This window comes from Myotis brandtii, unplaced genomic scaffold (assembly GCF_000412655.1).
Source record: "Myotis brandtii unplaced genomic scaffold, ASM41265v1 scaffold501, whole genome shotgun sequence".
Taxonomy (NCBI): Eukaryota; Metazoa; Chordata; class Mammalia; order Chiroptera; family Vespertilionidae; genus Myotis; species Myotis brandtii.
In genome coordinates this window covers 962,116-985,698 of record NW_005369101.1, presented here as the reverse complement: position 1 = coordinate 985,698, position 23,583 = coordinate 962,116, and the positions used below count along the sequence as shown (strand labels likewise).

The 23,583-nt window shown below is 44.9% G+C and overlaps 1 protein-coding gene across 1 annotated transcript in view; it reads right to left on the bottom strand.

The window, feature by feature from the left end:
* Positions 1-23,583, bottom strand: part of CNTNAP5 (contactin associated protein-like 5) — a 921,850-nt gene that overhangs the window by 288,020 nt on the left and 610,247 nt on the right. The window contains exon 13 of the mRNA XM_014548314.1: positions 7,664-7,864. Within this exon, the coding sequence (XP_014403800.1) occupies positions 7,664-7,864 (201 nt within the window). The remainder of the gene's footprint in view (positions 1-7,663; positions 7,865-23,583) is intronic.

The following is a 23,583-nucleotide window of genomic DNA, read 5'->3' as shown; positions in this document are numbered from 1 at the left end:
TGAGATGGGAAGGAGGAATGAGTCCCGTGCTTTCACCTTAAGAAACTAGGTAGATGATGGCACCAGTCATCGCGATGAGAACATAGATGGGAGGATTAGAGCTGGGGAGGGGACATGGATTTAACTCTCAACAGCACTCTGAGGTAGGGAACTGCAGTGTAGAAAGTAAGTACCGTAGACCTATAGACCAACAAGAGGCAAGTCCCAAGGTAGAACTCTTTCACCACCAGACATGACAGAGTGTAAAATAACAGGTGTGCCCTGAATGTCTACTACATGCAGCACACGGCATCTGTCATTATATGCTACAGATCAGGAAACTGAGGCTCAGAAGACCTAGGTAACTTATTCAGGATTTCACAGCTAATAAGTAAAGTTTAATAGCAGGCGAATGATTCCAAAATCCGTGTTTTTCCATGTTGTTTCCACTGAACTACAGGTTAGAACGAGGAAACAGGATTCTTCCTCCCACAAGCACATGAGATGAAGTAAGTGGGCGTGGCCTTTCACACAGGGTTGAGGAAATTAAAACACAGCTCACCCAGGATCTGCGTGTGGCTTTGGGGGCAATCCTCATTGATTAGTTAAGTAGCTAATGGTCTGAACAGCAATTCATTAGCAGCCAGACACCTGTTCTGTCATAAACTTTGTGGACAGTTTTATTTTCCTCAGATACACACCCAGTTCTTCAGCTCCGTTAAGGTATATGTCTTCTTTATAAAACCCACCTCTGACTCTGACTTAGGGGGAGCAGTGGGGACAGTATGAGGAAAGGCGGCTTTCATGTGCAGCGAAGTGCACTGCCTTGAGTCATGCGACGGTCTCTATGTTTTTAAGGCCTTTGGTAAACTCCTATAACTGCATTATAGCAGGTTACTTTGAGGGCAACGGAAGTCCCTGAAAGGTGAAAAATGGAGAGTCAGACATGAATTAGCTCTGACCTGGGTTTGCCTCCTGATGCTGCCCTCTTTTGCTGTATTTTCTTTGGTTAGTTGATTATCCCTGAAAAATTTTGAAAATAAGGTAGTTTTAAAACATGTCTGTACCTGTCACTACAATATGGACTCTAGTTTCCCTCGCTTTGAAGGTGACTGCTTTGGCTCATCTGTCCCTTGTTGCCTGTTTTAAGCCAAGGAATTTAAAGGTGGTTTATTACATAGGAGTTGATGACCAGACCAAGATGCACTTTTTCTTCGGACACCTGCACCCCCTTGCATTGTTCCCTTCTTTCCGGGAGGCCTTTCTTCTTTCTCTTCACAGGATTTAGGAATGAGATGGAGGTTAAAGCCAGAGGCATTCCTTTGAAACTGGTCTCTAGCACTCAGCAGCTATGTCCTTGGGGAAACACCTTATTTCTCAGCACCTCCCCTTCCATCAATAAGCAGAGAGTGATAATGCACATGCCATAAGATCACTGAGAGGATTAAATAAAATAATGTTTGAAACCCCTGAAGAGAAAAGGTGCTTAGAAGCTGAGAACCAATGGCATTAGTGGCAGTGGTGATCAAAAAGGTGCATTCTAGGAACCATGAGTTTCTTAATAGAGTTTACAGTACATAAAGGGGAAATGCCCTTTAAATAAAGGTATTTCACGTACTGCCCCAATATTTGCTGTGCAGATGTCATGGCATACGTTTGAGCTTCTGATTATGCTGGTTCCATGACAAAATGGGTTTCAGTAGCGTGGTGGCAGGCTGGTGTGCTGAACGGAGCATGGGCTTTGGGTCAGTTCTACCTGCATGTTCTGTGTCTGTGCGCATGTGGAAGGATGGAAAGAGGACAGTTAGAAAGCAATGAGGGAGGGAGGAAGGAAGGAGAGGGAGTGGGGAAAAAGAGGAGAAGAATGGAGGAGGAAGGAGAGAGGGGGAGGAGAAAGAAAGGATGGAGGGGCAGAGGGGGTACTTAGAGATGTTTGAGAGGAGAGTAAGGAGAAAGGTGTCCAGCTCTCTGCCTGACCTCTCAGATGTGCGGGTGTGGTGGGGGCCTGCAATAGTTACATGGTGGGTGAAGTTGTCAAAGTGGCCTCGATTTGGTTCCAGCGGGGCAGTGAGCACAAAAGTAATGCCATGAATCGGAGGCAATGCAAGGTGGCTCTAAGGATCTGTGGCTGAGCTGGACTGTGGGGACCAGATGTGGATTCTGCTCTCAGGGAGCTCTAAGCTGCTCCCAGTTCACCAGGGATAGGCAGTAACTTAAATACCTAAGTGCTTAGCACATTGCAAATACCTGCTTTAGCCTGACATAAAAGGACATTAGCTCTGGGCTTTGCAATAGAAGAGAAAGAGAAACCCCTTGTTCCAGTGACTTCCTTGCTCACTTACAATAACATCCAATCTTCAGCCTTGCATGGCCTGGTCTCTGGGCACCCCAACATCCTTTTCCTGTTACCCTTCACGAGCTGCACTGACCTGGTGCTGATGCTCAGCCTGCAGTCCTCAGTCCCAGATTTCACAGGCCCCACCCCTCCCTTAACCAGGACTCTGGTGGCAGTGGCAGGACCCCTCGCAGCCAAGAGCGCCTTTCCTACCTGCCTGTCTGCAAGAGAACTCCCAGGATAGCCACACTCAGGCCCCTGATGTGTCTTCACTTTTCTGTCTCACATTTTTCATGAACTGATGATGTGTATATGGGCATTTGTACGTTTGTACATGTATGTGAATATGTATGCATGTCCATGTGTGCAAATATGTGTGCATGTGTGTATATAAGTTCATGCATGTGTGTAAATTTGTGGTGTGTATGCTTGTGTGTGCATATGTGTACTAGTATGTGTGTATGCATGTGTGTGCAAATATGTGGTGCATGTGCATGCTTGTGTGTGTTTGGTTTGTTTCTGTCATCCCTACTACAAGCATGTGGACAGGAACTGTTTTTTTTTTCCAATGTTTAATTTCACCAGCCAGAAAAGTTCGTGGCACAGGATAAAGAATCAATAAATACTTATTGTATGAAAGGAAATGTAATCATCTGTTAATGGATGAAGTATTGGGCACAGCGTGTTTTATGTTTAGTAATCCCCAGAGAACCTTGAAGTGTTACTTCTTCTTTATCAGCAATGTGACTATTCCGTATCACAATTTCTTACTGAGATTTCTAAACATAATGATTAGTTTTGTGCACATGGAACCTGAGGGTCTATACACATGAGTGCATTCATAAGTCTATTTGGGAATACAAAGAGTATATGATGAGTATATGTGCCAATACACAATGTATTATATAGCATAGACTCTATAATATGTACTAGTAAACATGGTGTTTGTATATTCAGACATACTATAGCATATATTTATTTAGAACAGTGATTCCCAACCTTTTGTTCATGCCCCACCTAAGCATCTCTAAAATCCTGATCCCCCCCGTTACATCTAATTCTTTTTTTAAAAAAATATTTTATTGATTTTTTACAGAGAGGAAGGGACAGGGATAGAGAGTTAGAAACATTGATGAGAGAGAAACATCTATCAGCTGCCTCCTGCACACCCCCTACTGGGGATGTACCCGCAACCAAGGTACATGCCCTTGACCGGAATCGAACCCGGGACCCTTCAGTCCGCAGGCCGACACTCTATCCACTGAGCCAAACCGGTTAGGGCACATCTAATTCTTATTATTCAGAAAGTGAACTCCTATCAGCCTAATAGGCCATTAACTTGGTCTAAACAAGCTTCGAAAGAACATGGCATCCATGAAAGAGAAAAATAAAAGAACAAAAGGACAGTTGAAGTACTGAGGAAGAAATCACTAATAAATTGTTAAAATAATAATAATATGAAGTGATATGAAAAAATAGCAAATAACATTTCAAAACATAATGGAGAACTGAAATTCATAAATATGTCACAAAATATACTTATATTCTGTATGAGGCCCCTAGAACCATAAGAAATGCAGAAAATTCACTGTTAATAACTCATTCTCAAATTTCCCCCCTTAAAAGTCAAATTGCCCCTCTTAAAAGTCAAATTGCTCCCCTGTGGGGAACCACTGATTTAGAGTCTAAATTACTATATACCACATATTAACATATGTAGCCAATAGCTAATTTGCTATATGCTCACTAAACTATCATCAGTTAAAGAGGAAAATTGAGAATTGTAGACTACTTTAAAAGAAATAGGATTTTCCTTCTTTCAACATAAGTAGGGGAAGCAGTTGACTCCAGGTGGAAACCACTCACGTGCGGCATCAGGAAATGAGTGGGAGGACTGAACGGCCTCGAGGCAGGGAAAGGGGGCTGGAAGTGCACTGATCCTTAGTTCTATGCATGAACTTGAACAGCCCACGTGGCAAACTTGTTCGCATGACTGACCCGAAGTAAACTCGGCCAGGCTCTCCAGCAGCTATGGGCTTCAGATCAGGGTGTCTCCTTGTATCAGCATTGACCTCTTACCTCTGATCCAGGAGCTCAGAGCTGGATGGGGGAAGGGTTCCCAACCCGCCTCTCAGTGCACAGTGAGGGGGTGTAAAAGATGCATCCACCCAATACTCACACCAGAAAGAAATCACACAAGGGGATGCCGGGCGCCAAGGAGACTCCATTGCGGTACAACCACATAATGAAAGACTCTGTTGCTAATGAGCATTTGGAATAAAGTCACAGTTATTGATATGGAACAGTATTCGTACAGTGTGTGTGTGTGTGTGTGTGTGTGTGTGTGTGTGTGTGTGAAATTCAGAGAGTAAAACAATATCACAGGGGCCCGCTTCAGCAGATAAGGGGATGCTTGCTCAGCTCTTCCAGACCGAGGGCCAGGTAAGGCAAAGTGGGTCTCCACCATCTCCCCTCTGCTCCTTGGCCTTCCGGGGGTAAGCGCTTGGCTTCAATGAGGGAGATTAGTACAGTGTTCCTGCATGGATGTGCCTGTTATGAACTGATTGAGTCCCTCCCAAATCCATTCACAGGGTTGAAACCCTGCCCCTCAGTGTGATGGTCTTAGAAGGTGAGGGTCTTGGGGAGGTGGCGGAGCCCTCAGTGTGATGGTCTTAGGAGGTGGGGGTCTTGGGGAGGTGGTGGAGCCCTCAGTGTGATGGTCTTAGGAGGTGGGGGTCTTGGGGAGGTGGCGGAGCCCTCAGTGTGATGGTATTAGGAGGTGGGGGTCTTGGGGAGGTGGCGGAGCCCTCACTGTGATGGTATTAGGAGGTGGGTGTCTTGGGGAGGGGGTGGAGCCCTCAGGAACGGGATCAGTGCAGGCTCGCTCCCCTTCGTCCTGCCATGTGAGGACATGAAGAAAAGTAGCTGTGTGACTAGGAGAGCCCCTGACCAGAACCCTGCCTTTAGGGGCCGACCAGTCTGCGGATTGGTGACAGGAGCCCCCTTAGGTCAGTGCCCTGGGCCCTGGCTCTGGGATCCCTGTGCACACTATTGGCTGCCTCATGCCTATGAGGTGAGTACACCTGGGCTGGCGTTTAGGTGTGAGGGGTGAGAGGCTGGGGCCACGCTCTAGGAGGCACTCTATCAGCAGCGCCACCTCACCCAGTGCCACAAGCACTGCAGGTGGAGGCCCAGGGGCCCCTTAGGCTGTGGGCCTTAGGCTGTGGGCCACACTGAGCTTTTCAAGCCAGCTCACCAGGAGGACGAGGACACTATGAGCATGCCCACTGTCCTCCTTCCTCTACCTCCTTTGACTCAGACCCATGGGGGAAGGGAGGATTAATGAACACCTTCAAACCCCAACACACATACAGTGTGTTCCAACTGTGCTTTTGTGCATATCCATGTGGCCAAACATCTGGAAGGATACACACCAAATACAACATCCATCTGCTCTGGGGGATGAGATTATTTTCTCGCATGAGTTATGATCAGTATAACCATTCTATTTACACATTTAAAAAAGGATAACGTTCTCCCTGAGCTTGTACCCATCCTGGCACCAATCTGGGGCCTTCCCTCTGGGCTGGAGGCTGTGCGCAAGGAAAGAAACAGGGCCCCCGGGTCTGCTGGCCACGAACCGTGGTGGGAGCACAGGCTCCCTTCCGTCCATCTTCCTGCTGCCTCTGCCGTTCAGGTTCTGAGGCGAATGGTTCGGGGGTGAAACCAGACATTTAGTGACTTGCACAGTCACATAACTAGAAAGAGGAGGCACGACCTCACTCCCAGCATGGCCTGCTCCCAAACCCACACCCCTCCTGCTCAATGTCCACATCAAGTAAAAGGCAGTGACGGCAGAAAAATAAAACACGCAGGACGTCAGTGGGCGGCCACACGGACAGCACAGAACGCAGATGCTGGAGGAGATTCCAGAGTCAACATGCTCACCTCCTCCCTACGTCTGCCAAACCCAACCTGGGAAACCGGGGAACAACACCCTACAGAGGGGGTGCCGGGTGCTGAGACACAGGCATTTTGCAGATAGTGCTGAGAAGGGAGAGGAACAGGGACTGAGGCCTGTACCCATGCTCAGACCTCAGCCTGCACGCTCCCTGCACCCACCGCCCGTGCAGTAACTGATTTTCCCAGTGATGGTACTGAGTCATCAAGAAAAGGTTACATTTTATATTCGGAATTATCTGCTTAAGAAGGCAAGGAAGCATGTAATCTATTTGAAAAAGATTTTCATTTCAAATAGTTAGAAACTCCTTTAAAGATTTCTGGTGCTTAAAAGAATAAGGGACAGTTATCTGGAAAACTCACTCACGTGGAACAAGGTCTCCCCTAAAGATTCTAGATCAGGGCGGCTGTGGGTCCCATTTAGTGAGGTGCACAGGCCTTCTCCTTTTTGACATTTCAGGGTCTAGTTTTCCCAGGCCTTTCACCATTCCCAACTTCCAAGCACTGGGCTCTAAATTACATGACGCTAAACATTCTGACACGTTTTTGGCCACCTCACATCCCCATGGTGGGCAGCCTCCCCTCCCCCTCTCCCAGCTCCACCCCTGCCCCCCCCTCCAAACACGCCCTGAAACTAAACAAATGATGAGCTATGTTTACAAAACTGACTGATTCCCAGGGTGGGCATAATCGTGGCCAAGCCCACCTGACATTTGGCGACATCCCTGGGTGTTTTTGTAAGCAGTTCTAGAAAATTTCTGTTTGATTTTGTTCTTTGTTCTTGCAAGCACCTTAATAATGAAATAAACTATCCACTCTAAAAAATAACCATCAAAAAAGATTAAAAAATAGGGTTTATCTAATTTTTTTCTGAAAGCAAATGTTATTTTTATAAAATGCATTTCCAGAGGCCTCCGCATTTTAGGCAGCACACAGGACCTGCTACCCACCGGGCTCATTGTTTCGAACTGCGCCCCCCACGTTTTGCCCCCAGACACCACTCCTTGCTCTTGGGGAATGTGCAGAGACCCTGTTGCTTTCCCATATGCTGTCACCTGCACGATTTTATGTCTGGCTCCAGTGCTCACTTCAAGTGCCATTGCTCTCAAGGCCCTTTTCATGGTCACTGCTGTGGCAGGGTGGGTGTGGCCGTCCTTCCCTTTGGAAGATGAGGAGAGACCTTAAGAGGCGATGGAACTTGCTCCCGGCCCACCCTGGGCATCAGTAGGTGGTCCATCACAGTCCTCTCCGGGCAGCCTTTCCCTCCCAGCTCAGTGCAGCCCCCTTGTGGGCAAAAACCCATCTCTGTGATATTCTGGGTTATGTAGCCCTTCTGCTGCTGTGGTCACCCTGCATGACCAATCAGAGCAGGGGGGCTGCGAGCCTTACCTGGTGTGTTGAGCAGGCGGGACCTCCTGCAGTAGTAGGCCACCTCCTGCTCACAGTGCTCCGAGCTGTCGATCACGGCCTCCAGCTGCCCCAGGCTGCCCCCGTAGTCCAAGGCCATGGAGTAGGGTTTCTCGGGGCTGGCGCCCTGCACACGGGTCAGCTCTGTGTTGTTGTGCTGCACCGACGTCCAGATCTTGTCCTCTGCCCAGAAAACACAGCCCAAGGAAGGAGGGTTAGAAGAAAGTTCAGAAAAGGATCACACTGGAAAAAAGAGGCTGGTGCAGGCTGTGTGATGGTGGCTCCCCAGGGGCCATGATCACCACTGGCTGCTCTACTCATGCCCAGGGTTTGACCAGAGAGCTTTTGCTCCTCACAGAGCTCCACTAGGGGAGAAAGCAGGTTAGTAATCTTAAGAGCCGCTGTTTTGGAGCCCTGATTCCACAGGCTGCAAGCTAAGCATTTAATCCCATTATCTCATTTAAAATCAATGTTACTTAAATCCGAAGGGAGCTGACACGGCCAGGTCAGAAGTGGGGGAAATGCAATGAAGAGACTCAGGCAGCTTGCTCAGGAATGCAGGTAGTGACTAAGCAGGAATTGGAACCCAGGGTGTGAGTCCCCCAAGGCCCTCCTCCATCTACTGGCACACCCTCCTTCACAAGAGAAACACTAGCACCCGTGGTTATCACAGAAAACCACACGTTCCAGGGGGAAATAAGACCTACACACAGAGTCTCTGTAAAACACAGTTAACAAGGATAGAATTTGGCAATCCCCATTGAATTCCAAGGCACTTAACTGTAGTTTTTTTATTATTCATCCTGTTTGTCAAAAGTATTTGTGGAGGCTTACAGGAAAAGAACATGCAGAGGCGAAGACCTTTAAATCAGGGACCTTTAAAACATGCTTTGCCCAGAACAGGGAAAATGAAAGGCTAGGAGAGAGGAGAGGAATGTGAGTTTTAGAAACTGGGAGACCTATATGTGACGCCTCTTTCTGCTGACAACAAGCTTAGACAAGTCACCTCACTATGGGGGGATCAGTGTTATCATCAGTAAAAAAAATAAAAATATAAGCACAGCAAAACCATCTCTCCTGTGGCAGGGCTGTTACTGTGGAATAACAATCCAAAATATAAAGTTTCAAGACACTATCTGGGAGGCATCAGACATTCAGTAACAATAACTTAGGGCAAAACATTTACTGCGATTGGGGGTTGAATTTAATTCTGAACATGCTTATAGACGCAGCCAAGGAGGAAAGCTTTTGTCATCTGAGCATCTTTACCACAGTGACGTCATTCCTCTTCCTCGGTTCTCAGGGCTGAAGAGGAGCCCCACATAGACACCACGTGGCTCCCTCACGCTCACCTCCTCAGTCTTACAAATGTGCAAACCATGGTCTAAGAAGTAAAAAAAAAATATGGTCCGAGGCCTATGGGACAAGAATGATGAGCACATACACTGCGCGCAGCCACAGTTGATTAGCACACTAAGAGGCAAGATTGTGACTGGGGATAAGTAATTCTACCGCCTTGCCTGTCAGTGTCAACAAAGTAGGGGGAGGAAAGGGAAAAAGAGTTTGAGTTTGGTTTCAATGATCTCTAAAGTATTTTCCAGCTCTAAAAAAGGACGCATTTCTTGCAGCATAAAGTTAAACTGTGCTCAAACATTCCAATTCATCTTAAGACAGTTTCCTAAGCCAGCCCACTGATAACCCACATGTCTCCAATGTTTAACAGGCAGAATTACATTTTCTCAAAAGTCAAAAAAAAAAATCAGAATGAAGTTTACTGGATTTTGACTTTGAAAGTAAAAATAGTACATGATTCATATTGATAAAAATAATAATGTTACACAAATAATTAACAAAAATCTTTAAAATGTCAATATAGATAAACGCTGACAAAATAATTAAAGACAAGTAATTTCTTAATAATGGATCGCTGTAGAGCAGCGGTTCTCAACCTGTGGGTTGCAACCCCTTTGGCGGTCGAATGACCCTTTCATAGGGGTCACCTAAGACCATCCTGCATATCAGATATTTACATTATGATTCATAACAGTAGCAACATTACAGTTATGAAGTTGCAACGAAAATAATTTTATGATTAGGTCACAACATGAGGAACTGTATTTAAAGGGCCAGAAGGTTGAGAACCACGGCGGTAGAGGGACAAAGAAAGATGGACAGTTTTGAAATGTCCAAGGTGCTTAGAAGCAGAAGAGGGAAACCAAGTCCAATAATAGATGGTGTGTCGCTGCCTCATACTAGAACATTCTACAATATATTGTTACCTCTATATTTTTACCTATGTCTATACAGATATAAAGATGTAGATATGCAGATATATGAATGCTCAGAGAGAGAAGTAAATGTGTCCCCAATTGTACTGTGTCCAATCTGTCTCATTTCAAAAGTGATCCACATAACATCATTAAATCATATGGATTTAGATTTCCCTTCCAATGAACACAGACTTTCATATCTGTATATTCATTCACCTAATTGTTCATACATCCATTAATTGATTTGCTTATTCATTTAATCATTGACTCACTTTGCCAAAATCATATTCTATCTTTGGCAAGATGGAAAAGGAAGCTGTCAGACAATCTTTCATCTTAAAGTCACTACTATTGCCAACTCTGCCTCGGGAACCTGAGGGTGAATTGAAGTTTTAATAATTCAGCTATTGGCACTTATTGGTATATGCAATATTCACAAGATGCAAAGGGACACTAAGAGCTTCAAAGCACTCCCCACAATTCACTCAGATGTCACAAGCCCCCACTGCAAACACAGCGGGAGTGACAGGAAGATAGCTGATTGCTGGAAACTTAGGTCTCTTTGTTGCCTTTCCTTTCAAAGATACCTTTGTCCTCTGACTATATTTCCCCTGGGAGATAGCAGAGTAAAGACTGAAAGCAAATGGGTAAATTGGTATTATTCCCCCTCTCCCCCCGAGTCATTGGCAGCAGTGTAGGTTAAGCCCTGACCCAGACACAATAGTAAAGGCCAGTGGTCAGTGGCCCTCGTGAGAGCCTCCATGGGCCAGCTCCTGCTCCCTGCTCTAGGGCAGGTACTGTGGTTTCGGCTGGGGAAGGTCCATGTGAAGTCAGCTCGGAAGGGTTTTCAAACAAGTAAGATTTGCTCTAAACAGTCCATTAGGTGGATGCAGGGGATGCATTTGTGAACCCACACATGCTTGTACTAAAACATGGCCCTGGAAGCTAAGTATTCAAGGTGGTCCTTTGGTCCATGGGTGGGCGAAGGTTAGTGTATGTGGCCGGGCTCTGGAGTCAGAAGACCTGGATTGGCGTGCAAGGCTTAGCAACCTTGGCTTAGCAACCTTGGCCAAATGATCACTTCTCTAAAGTTCAGTTTCCTCTTCAGTAACATCCGAAAAGCAGCAATGAGGCCGACTATACAGGATTGTTGTAAAGATGAAGTGAGGGGGTTTATGCAAGGAGGCCCATTATTCACCAAATGAACGGCATTCCACAGAAATCTATGCTGCCCATTATACATAAAGGCATCCGTGTCTCACAGGTGGCCGGTGCTGCCATTATTAGCAACAGCATCCAGGAGAGGGCAATCGGAGAGTGGCCTCAGGTAGTTCTCAGGATGGTGTGTAGGTTCTTTCCCAGAGCATAAAATAAAAGATGCCTTAAGGGGAGAGAAGATAAACTCTGCCCAGCCTTTCCTCCCCAAATCCATCAAAATTCATGAGGAAAACACACCCATTTCAAAAGACCCAGAACAGGAATTGCTTTATTTTTGAAGTTTTGGGAACGTCACATGATTCAACCTACAAAGATTGCCTATAACTCGAGAAAGTCCAATTTCATGTAGGGAATGAGGGTGAATCATCTATGCTGAGACTGGAAATGCATTATAAAGTCCTCCAAGCTCCAAACACCAGCCTCTGCTGGCCTGCCTCCAGCACAAGACCCCCAGCACAGGGCGTGTGTCACAGTCTCTGGGGAAGCTTCCGGGCTGCAAGGTGTGCTGAGACAGCCTGCACTGTGGACACATCCATTCCTTAGAACCTGGGCTCTGCTGCATGCCAGCTGGGAGATATGAGCAAGTTACATAACCACCTCTGGTTTCCTTCTTGGAAAGCAGGGCTTGTAATATCATTTTACTGAAAATCCTATATAATAAAAGCCTAATATGCTATGTGTCCGGTCATCCGGTCGTCTGTTCAACCTATCAAAGCGTAATATGCTAATAATATGCTACTGCTCAACCACCGCTCTCTATGATGTGCACTGACCACCAGGGGGCAGACACTCTGACCAGTAGGGTAGCTTGCTTGCTGCCGAGGTCCAGCTGATTGGGACTGAGAGAGATGGGCTGGACACGCCCTGGAGCTTTTCCATGGTCCCTCCCCAGCTGGCCAATCTCCTGGATCCCTCCCTGGCCCCGGTCGTGCACTGGTGGGGTTCCTCAGCCTGGCCTGCACCCTCTCACAATCTGGACTCCTCAGGAGATGTCGGAGACCCAGTTTTGGCTCGATCCCACCGACCAGGCTGAGGGACCCCACTGGTGCACTAATTTGTGCACTGGGTCTCTAGTAGTATTATAATGTTTTATAATATTAAAACTATATGTTCTACATGGACACATAATAAGTTGTTCAACATGCAAAAGAGTTAAGAATTGATACATTAGAACTTTTTCTTTATTGCATTAGAATGAAGACCTCAACTTCATACCCTAGAGAGTTGGAGTTGGGATCTCATCTGGCAAATGAGGTTAAAAAGCAGGATGGAGTGCAGTTCCTTGTACTACAGTTGCTGCTGTACATGATGAATTATTACCATCTGTTCAATTATCTTTTCACTCTGAAATAGCCTCATGTCTGTCTGTATTTATTGATGTCCCTTAAATCTCCTGAAATTTCATCAGCAGAATATGTTGTTTAATTTTTATGAACCCAGAAACCTGAAAAAAAAACATTGATACTCCCATTTTGCTATCCTGTTCATCCCCTATCATTCATTCTGTTAGGGGCAGAAATAGAATATCGGGGACCAGCTATAATTGTAAGAAATATTAATCATGCTCTGTTAACCGTGATTGTTTTATTCTGATTAAAGAAGGCACATTCTACCCTGGCTGGCAGCTCATCTGGAAATGCATCCCTTCCTCCCATCAGGAGCTGCCTGTTATCATGGAAAGATTAACCTTGCTGCAGAAACCAGGATTGCCAGCCCTTTGAAGGCCCCCATCCCTTTGCATACCACAGGCCTTTGCAAATCTCCAGACCCGCAAACTTCCCATCTGGATACCTTTTGTCTACATTCCCTTGTAATTTTTGTCCTATCTAATATAAGCAGCTGGCTTATGTTGGGGTGCAGAGCAGATTTTTGTGGGTGATCTGCTGCTCTCTCACACTGCTGGCAGTATTGGGATAAACACTCAGATGATTCAACCTCGTCTCTGCTCAATTTCCTCAAGTAGTGACAGGCAGCACGGACCCATTATTTGTCTGGTTACAATTCTGCTGTTTACCACCAATCAAGCCCATAGTGAGAAACAAGCCCAGCTCTCTACCTGCTCAAAAGAACGCAGGTATGGAGTCATCCAGGACACATTTTCTGCTCAATAGCAAAATGCATTTTGAAATTTTGAACTAGAAAGAATCTGTTCAGTTCACTAAGTATCTCAGTTAGTCTAAAGAAATAGTTATTATACATTTAAAATATCTGCTTTTTCCCTCCAATATGTGGTTTGCATGTATTTTCTCCCATTTCATAGGTTGTCTTTCCATTACATTGGTTGTGCAGAAGCTTTTTTTGTTGGATGTGGTCCCGCTTGTTGACTTTTGCTTTTGTTACTTATATTTTTGGTGTCATATTCAAAAAATTATCAGCAACGCTCATGTCAAGGAGCTTCTTCTCAATGTTTTTTCTTAGGAGTTTTATGGTATCTGGTCTTATGTATAAGTCTCTAGTCCATTTGGAATTAATTTTTTTGTGAGTGGTGTAAGATAGAAGTCTAATTTCATTTTTTCTGTATGTGGTTATCCACTTTTCCCAATACCATTTATTGAAGAAACTATTTTTCTCTCCATTGGGTATCCTTTGCACCCTTGTTAAATATGAGTGGACTGTAGTGCCAGGGCTTATTTCTGGGCTCTCTATCTTCCATTGGTCTATATATCTATTTTATACCAGTGCCATGCTGTTTAATAACCACAGCTTTAGGGGAATGGAAAGATGTTGTTTAAAGCCACAAGCTTGTAAATAAATGCATTCTGGAGATCTAATACAAGCTTAGTGCTTAGTCCACACTTTCATATTATAAACTTCAAAACAAATTGCTAAGAGACTAGATCTTATTCTCCACAAAAAGTATGATAATCACGTGATATGCTAGAGATGCTCACTAACACTGTTGCAGTGGTCATATTGCAATATATATAAATGTATGAAATCAACACACTGAACACCTTAAGCAATGTTATATGTCAAAAACATCTCACTACATTTTTAAAAATAAAAATAAAATATTTGCTTTTAAGAGCATCATTTAGCCATGATGATCATTCACTGGCATAAATGAGAATGAGTTCTTGATCATGCACCACACCCCCTATCATGCCACCTTTACAAGTAAAGGAATTGCAGGCCATAGGCTAACAAACAGCACGTGTGATAAAGTTCCAATGCATCATTTCAAATGCATTTTGATCAAGTTACATAACCACCTCCGGTTTCCTTCTTGGAAAGCAGGGCTTGTAATATCATTTTAATGAAAATCCTATATAATAAAAGCCTAATATGCTAAGTGTCTGGTCATCCAGTCGTCTGTTCAATCTATCAAAGTGTAATTTGCTAATAATATGCTAAGATTGCTCAAGGGCTCTTGAGCAGTTAAAAGTTTTGCATTAACTTTTTAATGTAAAAGTTAAAAGTTAACAATACATTGTTATGTAGATTAGTAAAGCATTCTTCTAATTGCACTGTGAATTTAGCTTTCAAGTCTATTCCCATAAAGCTATTAGGTCTCCCAAGATGTACAACGTATCATGCATTCCGCTGTTCAAAGTTATGCTCAGTTAGTGGCCTGCTTGCCACTAGCATACATACCCAGGACCATACGCACGGCTGAGCTCCAGTGTACACATCAGTGTGTACACAAGAATGACAAACCTCTGGCACTGTAATAAGCACTCTCGAGCTCATGAGTGATGGGGCTGCTAGAGATCTGATGAGGGCAAGGTCGGGTGGGGCTGACAGAGAAGCCGGTCCAGTGGATACTGTGCCTTTTTCTCCTTGAAAATGGACTATAGACGGACGGGGTCTCTATCCTGTGGCCGAGGAGCCTGGCCTAGCATCGGGTGCCTGTAGGACTTCAGGAAATCTTGTCAAGTGATGAGGTTAGTCAATCACTATCATCTATATTCTGCTAGGTCTTTCCTCCAGCATTTCCAAAGCAGCTCTTTTATACATTTGTTATGTGATGGTCCAGATTTAAAAAAAGGAATTTCAAGTTATAAGATCAATACACACATACATTCAACAACAACATCAACAAGAGAAGAGTATGCACCAAGTCTCAGCAGAGTAGTTACGGTGGAATATTCTGCAACATTCCATGATGTTGTGACATATTCCCAAGTCATCACCAGACAGCTCTCTGTGACCTCATCCTGGGTTTCCCAGGGGCCTGCCTGAGGCCCCTTACACTCATTTCAGGAGCTGGAAACTGTTTACACACAGAAGCAGCCGATTTTTTTCATGTTTTCCTTCCTGTCATTCTATCTGATTGCTATTATTATTGTGATAATCATTATTATTAATAATAATAATTACAGATGTTGCATGTTGTTTCATCTGTTACCATGGTGATCATTCTTCTGAAAAAAATAATAAAAGAAAAGTTAAAAAGGAGAGAGAGGCAAAAAATAACTCTGATTAATAAGACCTCATTCTATACACATATTTGTCTCTTTGCAGAGCAAGAAAAAAATGCAATTTTTCTATCATAATACTTAGAAGGAACTCTACAGATTGTCAATACCCAGCTTAATTGAACTTAAATCACTGTGGGGAGCTGCTTAGAGTCCTTTGAAAAATGTGCCAATTCACTTATCCGCCTACTGTGATAAAGCAGGCCTATATTAAGGTCCCTGGGGTCGCTTCTGGTGCAGTTATCTGTGTTGACAGAGTGCATTTCCCACGCCAAGGGTAAAGACAGTGTAAATAACCCTCCAAGCACCGTCTCCACCACTCATTTACCATCCACACATCTACAGCCTCGTGACAGTTCTTGTTGTTTTGCGTTGAGGTTATTTAATTTTTCATATGTTCCTATCTTATCTCCCCGTTTAAATCACAAGCAGTGACTGCCGGTGGGTGTCGCGTGGAGGCCTCTGTGGGTGAAGGGGCAGATGCTGCGGAGGAAACTGGGGCTCGGGCCGCTGGGCCAGGCAAGGCCGCTCCGCCCGCTGGGCTCCTAAGTGTGGCAGACACTGACCCCCGGCCTCAGTCTCCTCAGCTGCAGGCTGGACATAACCCATGTCCAGTGATGTGAGAAATGAAATGAATAACATGCACAGGGATGCGCTGAGCACAGTGCCTGGCTCAGGGCACCGGCTCCAAACCAAAGCTGACCTGCTACAAGCCACTCTGATCCAGGGAGGATCTGAAGGGACCACCTCACCATTAGGAACAGTTATGGAGCCGCTCTGCCCGCCGGGCTCCTAAGTACGGCAGACACTGACCCCCGGCCTCAGTCTCCTCAGCTGTAGGCTGGACATAACCCATGTCCAGTGATGTGAGAAATGAAATGAATAACATGCACAGGGGTGCGCTGAGCACAGTGCCTGGCTCAGGGTACAGGGCACGGGCTCTAAACCAAAGCTGACCTGCTACAAGCCGCTCTGATCCAGGGAGGATCCGAATGGACCACCTCACCACTAGGAACAGTTATGGGAACCTGAGCTGAGGAGTCAATGCCACCTTCCTCTCAACTTAAAAAGGAAAGGGAGACAGTGAGTATAAAACGACTTTCAGCTCCTTTACAAGAATCCGCGCTGGAGCCATGCTCCCTCCCTGTGGGTAGGAGAACCGTGCAGGCCTGCTGCCCCCGCTGCAGCTCTGCTCTGGGGCTTCTGCGGTTGGGGAGGGCGTCCCCCTCTGGCCCGGGCGTGCCCACATCACTGCAGTAGCCAGAGACGCGTCAGGCCAGGAGCCAGCTCCGCCCGTGACCGCGCTCCACTGCCCGCAGGGGCCACACTGGACGACCTCCGCACAACTGGCGTGGTGTGACTTATTCCCCCGCTTCCCTCTAGCATTTCCTTTTTATATAACTTGTGGGAGTTTATTTTTCTCTCTGCTTGCTTTAAAATAGGGGCCAAGATCAAAGAGACCTGGGGAAGTTTATGGTCTTGTAGGGTGTGCTTTAGAATGGACTCCATGCACACTGTATCTGCTTGTTTGTTTGTCTGCTGGGTTATTCAAGGAAAAGTATGAGGTGCCTAGTGTGTGCGGAGCATCATGTTAGGGACTGAGGAGGTAGGATGAAGGCTGAAGGGCACTCTGAACCCTGAGGGCATCCCCCGCTGGTTCAGAGGAAACCTGATTCTGGCTGGGGCAGGAGGAGGCAAGGCTGAGCTCAGTGCCTGGCCTCTGAGCAGGGGAAGGGGAGGCAGGGGCTCCAGATCCCACCCCCTGCTGGGGAGAGGGCTGCGGGGGCGGTGGACAGGCTGTAGCTGCCCTTACACGTCTCAGGAGGTCTTTAGGAGTCTGTGGCAGGGCCTGCTGGGTGCTTCCCAGGAAAGAGCTGGGCACTTGCATAGACCTAATTCCTCTCACATCTAAGTGACACTGGCCACACTCTCCACTCTCTCTGAGCCCACATTTCCTCAAAATACACGTTAGAGAGAATCTGTACCTCCCAATACATCATGTGAATTAAATGGGATCAACCCTAAGACTATACCCCATCCGCGGGCCACCATTTCATAGTAAAGGGCGCCTTCCCTATATTCAGGAGAGCTGACAGACCTGAGGCTGAACTCGGGCAGCCGCAGGCAGTGGGCTGGCTACAGAGGCCTTGCCTTAGCCCTAAAGGAGTCAGGGCCTTATTCACCTCTCCTCCCACCAGGCCACAGCGGGACTCACACCTTCTGTGAATGAACATCCCCTGCTTCATGGGTCTTATGCTCTGGTTCTGGAGGTTACTGACAAAAACATACCCCCAAACCCAAAGAGGAGAGTGGAACGGTCTATCTTTCTTTCAGTGGACACATCTGCTCTGGCACACACACGCGTTTTCTTTCTGTGTTCACTAAGATTGCTTCCCACAGAGTAAGGCCTATTGCTCTAGAAACATAAACAAACCTCATGCCTAGATCTTAATTTCCAAAAGCAATTTGCTACAGAAGTGAACCTAACTTCTTTTAGAAAACAGCTGAGTCGGTCTATCTTTCTTTCAGTGGACACATCTGCTCTGGCACACACACGCGTTTTCTTTCTGTGTTCACTAAGATTGCTTCCCACAGAGTAAGGCCTATTGCTCTAGAAACATAAACAAACCTCATGCTTAGATCTTAATTTCCAAAAGCAATTTGCTATAGAAGTGAACCTAACTTCTTTTAGAAAACAGCTGAGTTTGGGACTAGGCGGGAAAGATCACGGTAACATCTTGGAGCATCTTGTGCTAAAAAGCTACAGAATGCTCCAGGATTATGGAGGCAAGTAAGAAAGGCATAGGAGCAAAATTAAAGGGACCGTGGCTAGTCACAGCAATGACAATTTTCACATAACAATGTACTAGTAAAGATAATGGTAACAATGTATTAAAATGGAATAACTTATGTTTTTAGTAATACAAAGGCAAGTGAAGGAAGATGAGAAATAGTGAAGAATGCAGAATGACAGCTACAAATGGAGGAAAATGTAGAATTAGAAAAACAACATGACAAATTCTGGTGTAATAAATTATGTAGGTTGGGCTCATTAGCAGATTTGGGGGAAATGTTGGGGAGCAGGATATTACCACCCACATAGATTACTTACTGATTATAAACTATCTTCATGATGCAGAGATGCAGCAGAACTACGCTAGCCAAAGGAGGGAGCTGGGTGCCCCAGGGTCACAAACTGACATCATATCCCGCCTGACGGGGTGCGCTGAGGAGACCACACATGACCCATGAGGTCATCTGGCCAAAGTATTCTAACAATGACAAGTAATTTTTAAAAAAACAAACATATGTAACATTTTACCTCAGAGCTGACGTGTACTACTCTTCAAAAAATTAATGTCATGAAAAACAAACAAAATGGTATGAATTAGGAGAGAGGGCCTTCTAGTTAAAATAGACTAAAAGGATTTTGCAATCAAATCCATCATGTGGAAGGTGCTTCAATCCTAAATAAAACTATGAAAACAGAAAATGCTGCCCGGTCAGCATTGCTCAGTGATTGAGTGATGACCTATGAACCAAGAGTTCACTGGTTCGATTCCTGGTCAGGGCACATGCCCGGGTTGCGGGCTGATCCCGGGTAAGGGGCAAGCTGGAGGCAACCGATCAATGATTCTCTCTCATCATTGAAGTTTCTATCTTTCTCTCCTTCTCCCTTCCTTTCTCTCTCTAAAAACAAAACCAAAACCAAAAAAAACCTGCTATAAAAGACATGATAGAGACAGAATAGACTATATATTGTATTTTAATTAATGCTTATTTTTATTTATGGTTTTAGTAGTGTGGTTATGTTCAATAATGTCTTTGTTCTAAGAGTTACAAACTGAAGTCTTTAACTTTAAATTATCAATGTGTCTACAAGTTATTTTTAAATAGTTCTGGAAGGAAAAGGCAATTTATGAGAAGGAATGAAGGAGAGGGAAGATAAAGAATAAGAGAGAGAGATGATGGCAACACAAATGTGCAAATGTGCAAAATGTTTACAGTTGGAGAAGACAGGTGAAAAGTATATAGAAGCTTATTTTAGTATTTTTTTCAACTTTTCTGTATGTTTGGACACTTCAGAATAAAAATTTTGGTGCAAACAAAATAGTGCTTTGCACAGTGCTTCACAGTAAGTGTTCAGAGCTTTTCTAGTGTGCTCCAGCAAATCCATGTGGGAGTACTTCTACACACCCACACTCACACAGCACACACACAGACACACACTCACAGACACATACATAGACACACATGCAAAGACACATACACACACCTACAGACACATACATGCAGACACACACACTCACAGATATATATACACATACAAAAACACACATAGGCACACTGATGCAGATGCACACAAACACACAGTCACAGGCATGCAGATATACACAGAGACCCACACTCCCAGACATAGACACACACAGATCAGGCAGGCACACACACATGCAGAGACATACATATGCATGACTAAGGACTAACTGGCAACACAATTATCAAACAGCAAAGATTATTATCCATCTCAACCTCTGACACCACGACAGCACATTCACCTTCCACTATAAGTACTGATTAGTAATGTTGAATTGATATTTGTGAACCATTTTAGTGTGTCTGACATGTGCGCTCATGAAAGCTATTGCTTGTTATTTTAATTACTGCATCCCAGTAATCTATACTAATAAAAGCCTAAGCGACCGTTATGGTGGAACAACCAGAACAACTGGTTGCTATGATGCACACTGACCAGCAGGGAGCAGACGCTCAATGCAGGAGTTGCCCCCTGGTGGTCAGTGTGCTCCCACAGGGGGAGTGCTGCTCAGCCAGAAGCTGGGCTTGGCTGGAGAGCACAGCAGAGGTGGCAGGAGCCTCTCCCACCTCTGCAGCAGCACTAAGGAGCAGTGAGCTGAGCAGTAAGGAACAGAGAGCAGGTAGATGGTAAGGAGCGAGAGGGTGCAGTTCTGGACTGTGAGGGGGATGTCCACTGAGGGGTCCTGGACTGTGAGAGGGTGCAGGCCTGGTTGAGGGACCCTCCCAGTGCATTAAAAACAAATAATACATACCATGTGTTGGGTATATAATGCCAGATATTTTTTATCATGAATTACATTGATTATTTCAAGTTATTGATTAACAACAACTTTAAAAATAAGGTTTGTTATTAATTACAGTAGAGGAAACTGAGGAACAGGGAGGCGAAGTAACTCACCTAAGTCACACTTGACAAAACTGTGAAGTACCAGCATTGGGGTTCACACACGCCCAAGATCTTGCACACTTTGCTGGTTTGTTAGATGTATGTTGATTAAGGAAATGAAAGGGAAAGCGGTAAGAAGTGTGACAAGAAAAGAAGCTTCACAGAATAAAAGAATGAGGGCGTGGTCTAACGAAGGAGGTGAGTTGATGATATTCCAGAGGAGCCAAACTGGACATAAAGCATACGTGCTCCCCAGAATACGTACAGCTTGCACTGGCAACCCATGCAGAAATTGTCTAACCAGTCAGTGCCTACCAGCTTCTTTTTACAAAGAGATACAAATTGCACTTATTCAAACACTGGGGTACATAGCCTACAAGGCCAATGTGTGTGGTTGTGATATGAATCCACATGAGGAGGAGCGGGAAAGAAAACGCTGAGGTGACTGTCTTTTCTACTGCCTCTACTTCACAGAACCTGGGATCATAAGCTACTTGCACATCTTGGCTCTTATTCTTGGGACATCTAGACAGACTCTGATTCATCATCTCTCCCTGGAATCCTGGACTCAGAGCAAAAGCAAGCAGCAACAAGAAAGCTTTCTGGAGACATCCTTGACTCCCACTTACTATTTCACTCTTCTGATCTGATGCACAAGTGATCCAGGAGCCTCCCTGCAAGGGGAAGGCCCTTAGGCACCTGCTCACTGCTTCTCCCAATTGTCACTCCCTGAGCTCAACAGGGTTGGCTCCTCTGTTCTCTCTGCCTGGCCCTGCAACCCTTACTTATCAAGGTCACATCTGTTTATCTATCAAGCACTATGCCTCCCAGGAAGCCTTTCTTGATCACTCTTGTCTCTGAACTCCTTCAGCATCTAGGTCCTTCCATGATGGTGGTGATGCTGACTTCTATTTCAGAAGCTCTTACAGAGTACCAGAGATTGTACTGATTGTATTAGGTGCATTGCTCATTTAATTGTATTTCATCTGCACATCAATCCATTGAGGTAAGACTAACTGCTTATCGTTATTGCACAGATGAAGAATTGAATGTCATAGAAGTTAACTCTCCTTGGATTCCATGCCTGTGGAGTACCTTACATCTTATGTAACTCTACAAATTACACAGAATGGTCTAGATGAAAGTGTTTTAAGAATGGATATTAGATATGAGGTTTTTGGGTTTCAAGGTCAGTGGTTTAAAATAGCCGGTACAGCGCTGAGCACAGGCGAAAGACTGTGTCCTGATCCCCACAGCACAGAAGGAAGAGTTCTCCAGGGATCTACCATGTGTGCTGTGAAACGTCCAACAGGAGGCCTTAGGATGAGCTCTATGTGAAGGTCTTAAGACCAGCAATTATTCAGTCCCTGCGTACTGGAGAGAGGACTGAAGAACGGGACCTAAGTGGTAAGCAATGTGCTAATCAACTTATATAGGTATTTCCCAAAGTCTTATGTCTTCAGGTGTTTGTTAAAATGCTATTTCTTATCACTGTTCTAAACCTACTGAAGAAACATTGTTGGAAATAGCTTAGAAAATGGCATTTAACTCATCTTAGGTCATTCTTTCAAGAAATAAAATTTAAGAATCTTTGGTGTTTATAAACTTCATCTAATATTCAGAAAAGCTTTGCAAGGTGAGTATGACTATCCCCATTGACAGATGAGGAAAGTGATGATCAGGGAGGTGAGGTGAGTGGAATGGAGACACCATTCCTTCAGGATCCCTCCCTCCAGGACCTTTCTGCAGTGGCACTGACTGATGGGTGGGGCACACAGGCCAGGAGAAGGCCTGTTTTGTTTAGACACATGGGTGTTTCTTTTCTCCAGAGCCTCTATTTCTCCCGGCCTAGTAACCCAAGAATGGGAATCACAGACCTAGCTCCACTTTCTGGCAACGTATGTCAATTCATGTGACCCTGGACAACGATGCAGCCTCAAGAATTCCCTGGCCCCCTATGCAAATGAAAAGAATGGTGTCTTCTGCATGATTTCTGCGAAACTGAATAACATCATGAGAATAAAGTGTCTGGGATGGATCCTCATACTAGATGCTTAACTAAATATTAGCTGTTTATATTACAAAATGCAGCCCAGAGGGTAGCCCTTCAAGGTCAGCTTCTCTGACCACCATTCCCAGTTTCCAGCTCCCCGGGATCCAACCATGGCCTCCTTTGTACTATTTCTGTAGCGTCTTTTGGCTTCTAATTTATTTCCTACACCTTGTGAGACATATTTGTTTGCAATGTCTGTTTGCTCTCTAAACTGTGAGATCCTGTAGGACAAGGACACACATTCATTTGGTAACCTTAGTGCCTTGCACAGTCCTTGCTCAAAAGTTTACTTGAATTACAATTTCTAAATGAGCAACTGAATAACTGAGTGACTGGCTCAATGAATGCATAATATATAAGTAACTCAACACGTAAAAATAAATGTGGAAGTAAATGAGTAAAAGACTATTATTAAAGGAATGCAAGACATCAGAGAGGGAGTTAGTAAAGGGGGTGAGTGTATGAATAAGCAGATAAATGAGTGGGAATCACACTGCAACCACTTTGTGCCTTGGTCCTGCGCCTTCTCTTCTCATCCCTGTGGTTGGAGTCAACTCTCCGAATGAAAGGAGTTTCTCTGAGTGCCTGTTACAATTACTGGCAACTCAAAGGTGACAATGCTTTAATTTCAGGATAATGCTAATCTTTATGACTTAGTAGTTTCATTTAATGGCCCCATTTAGCAGGAGATTATGCCGCCTGCTAGCCCACAGAGACCACTTTAAAGCTCAGGACTTTCACAC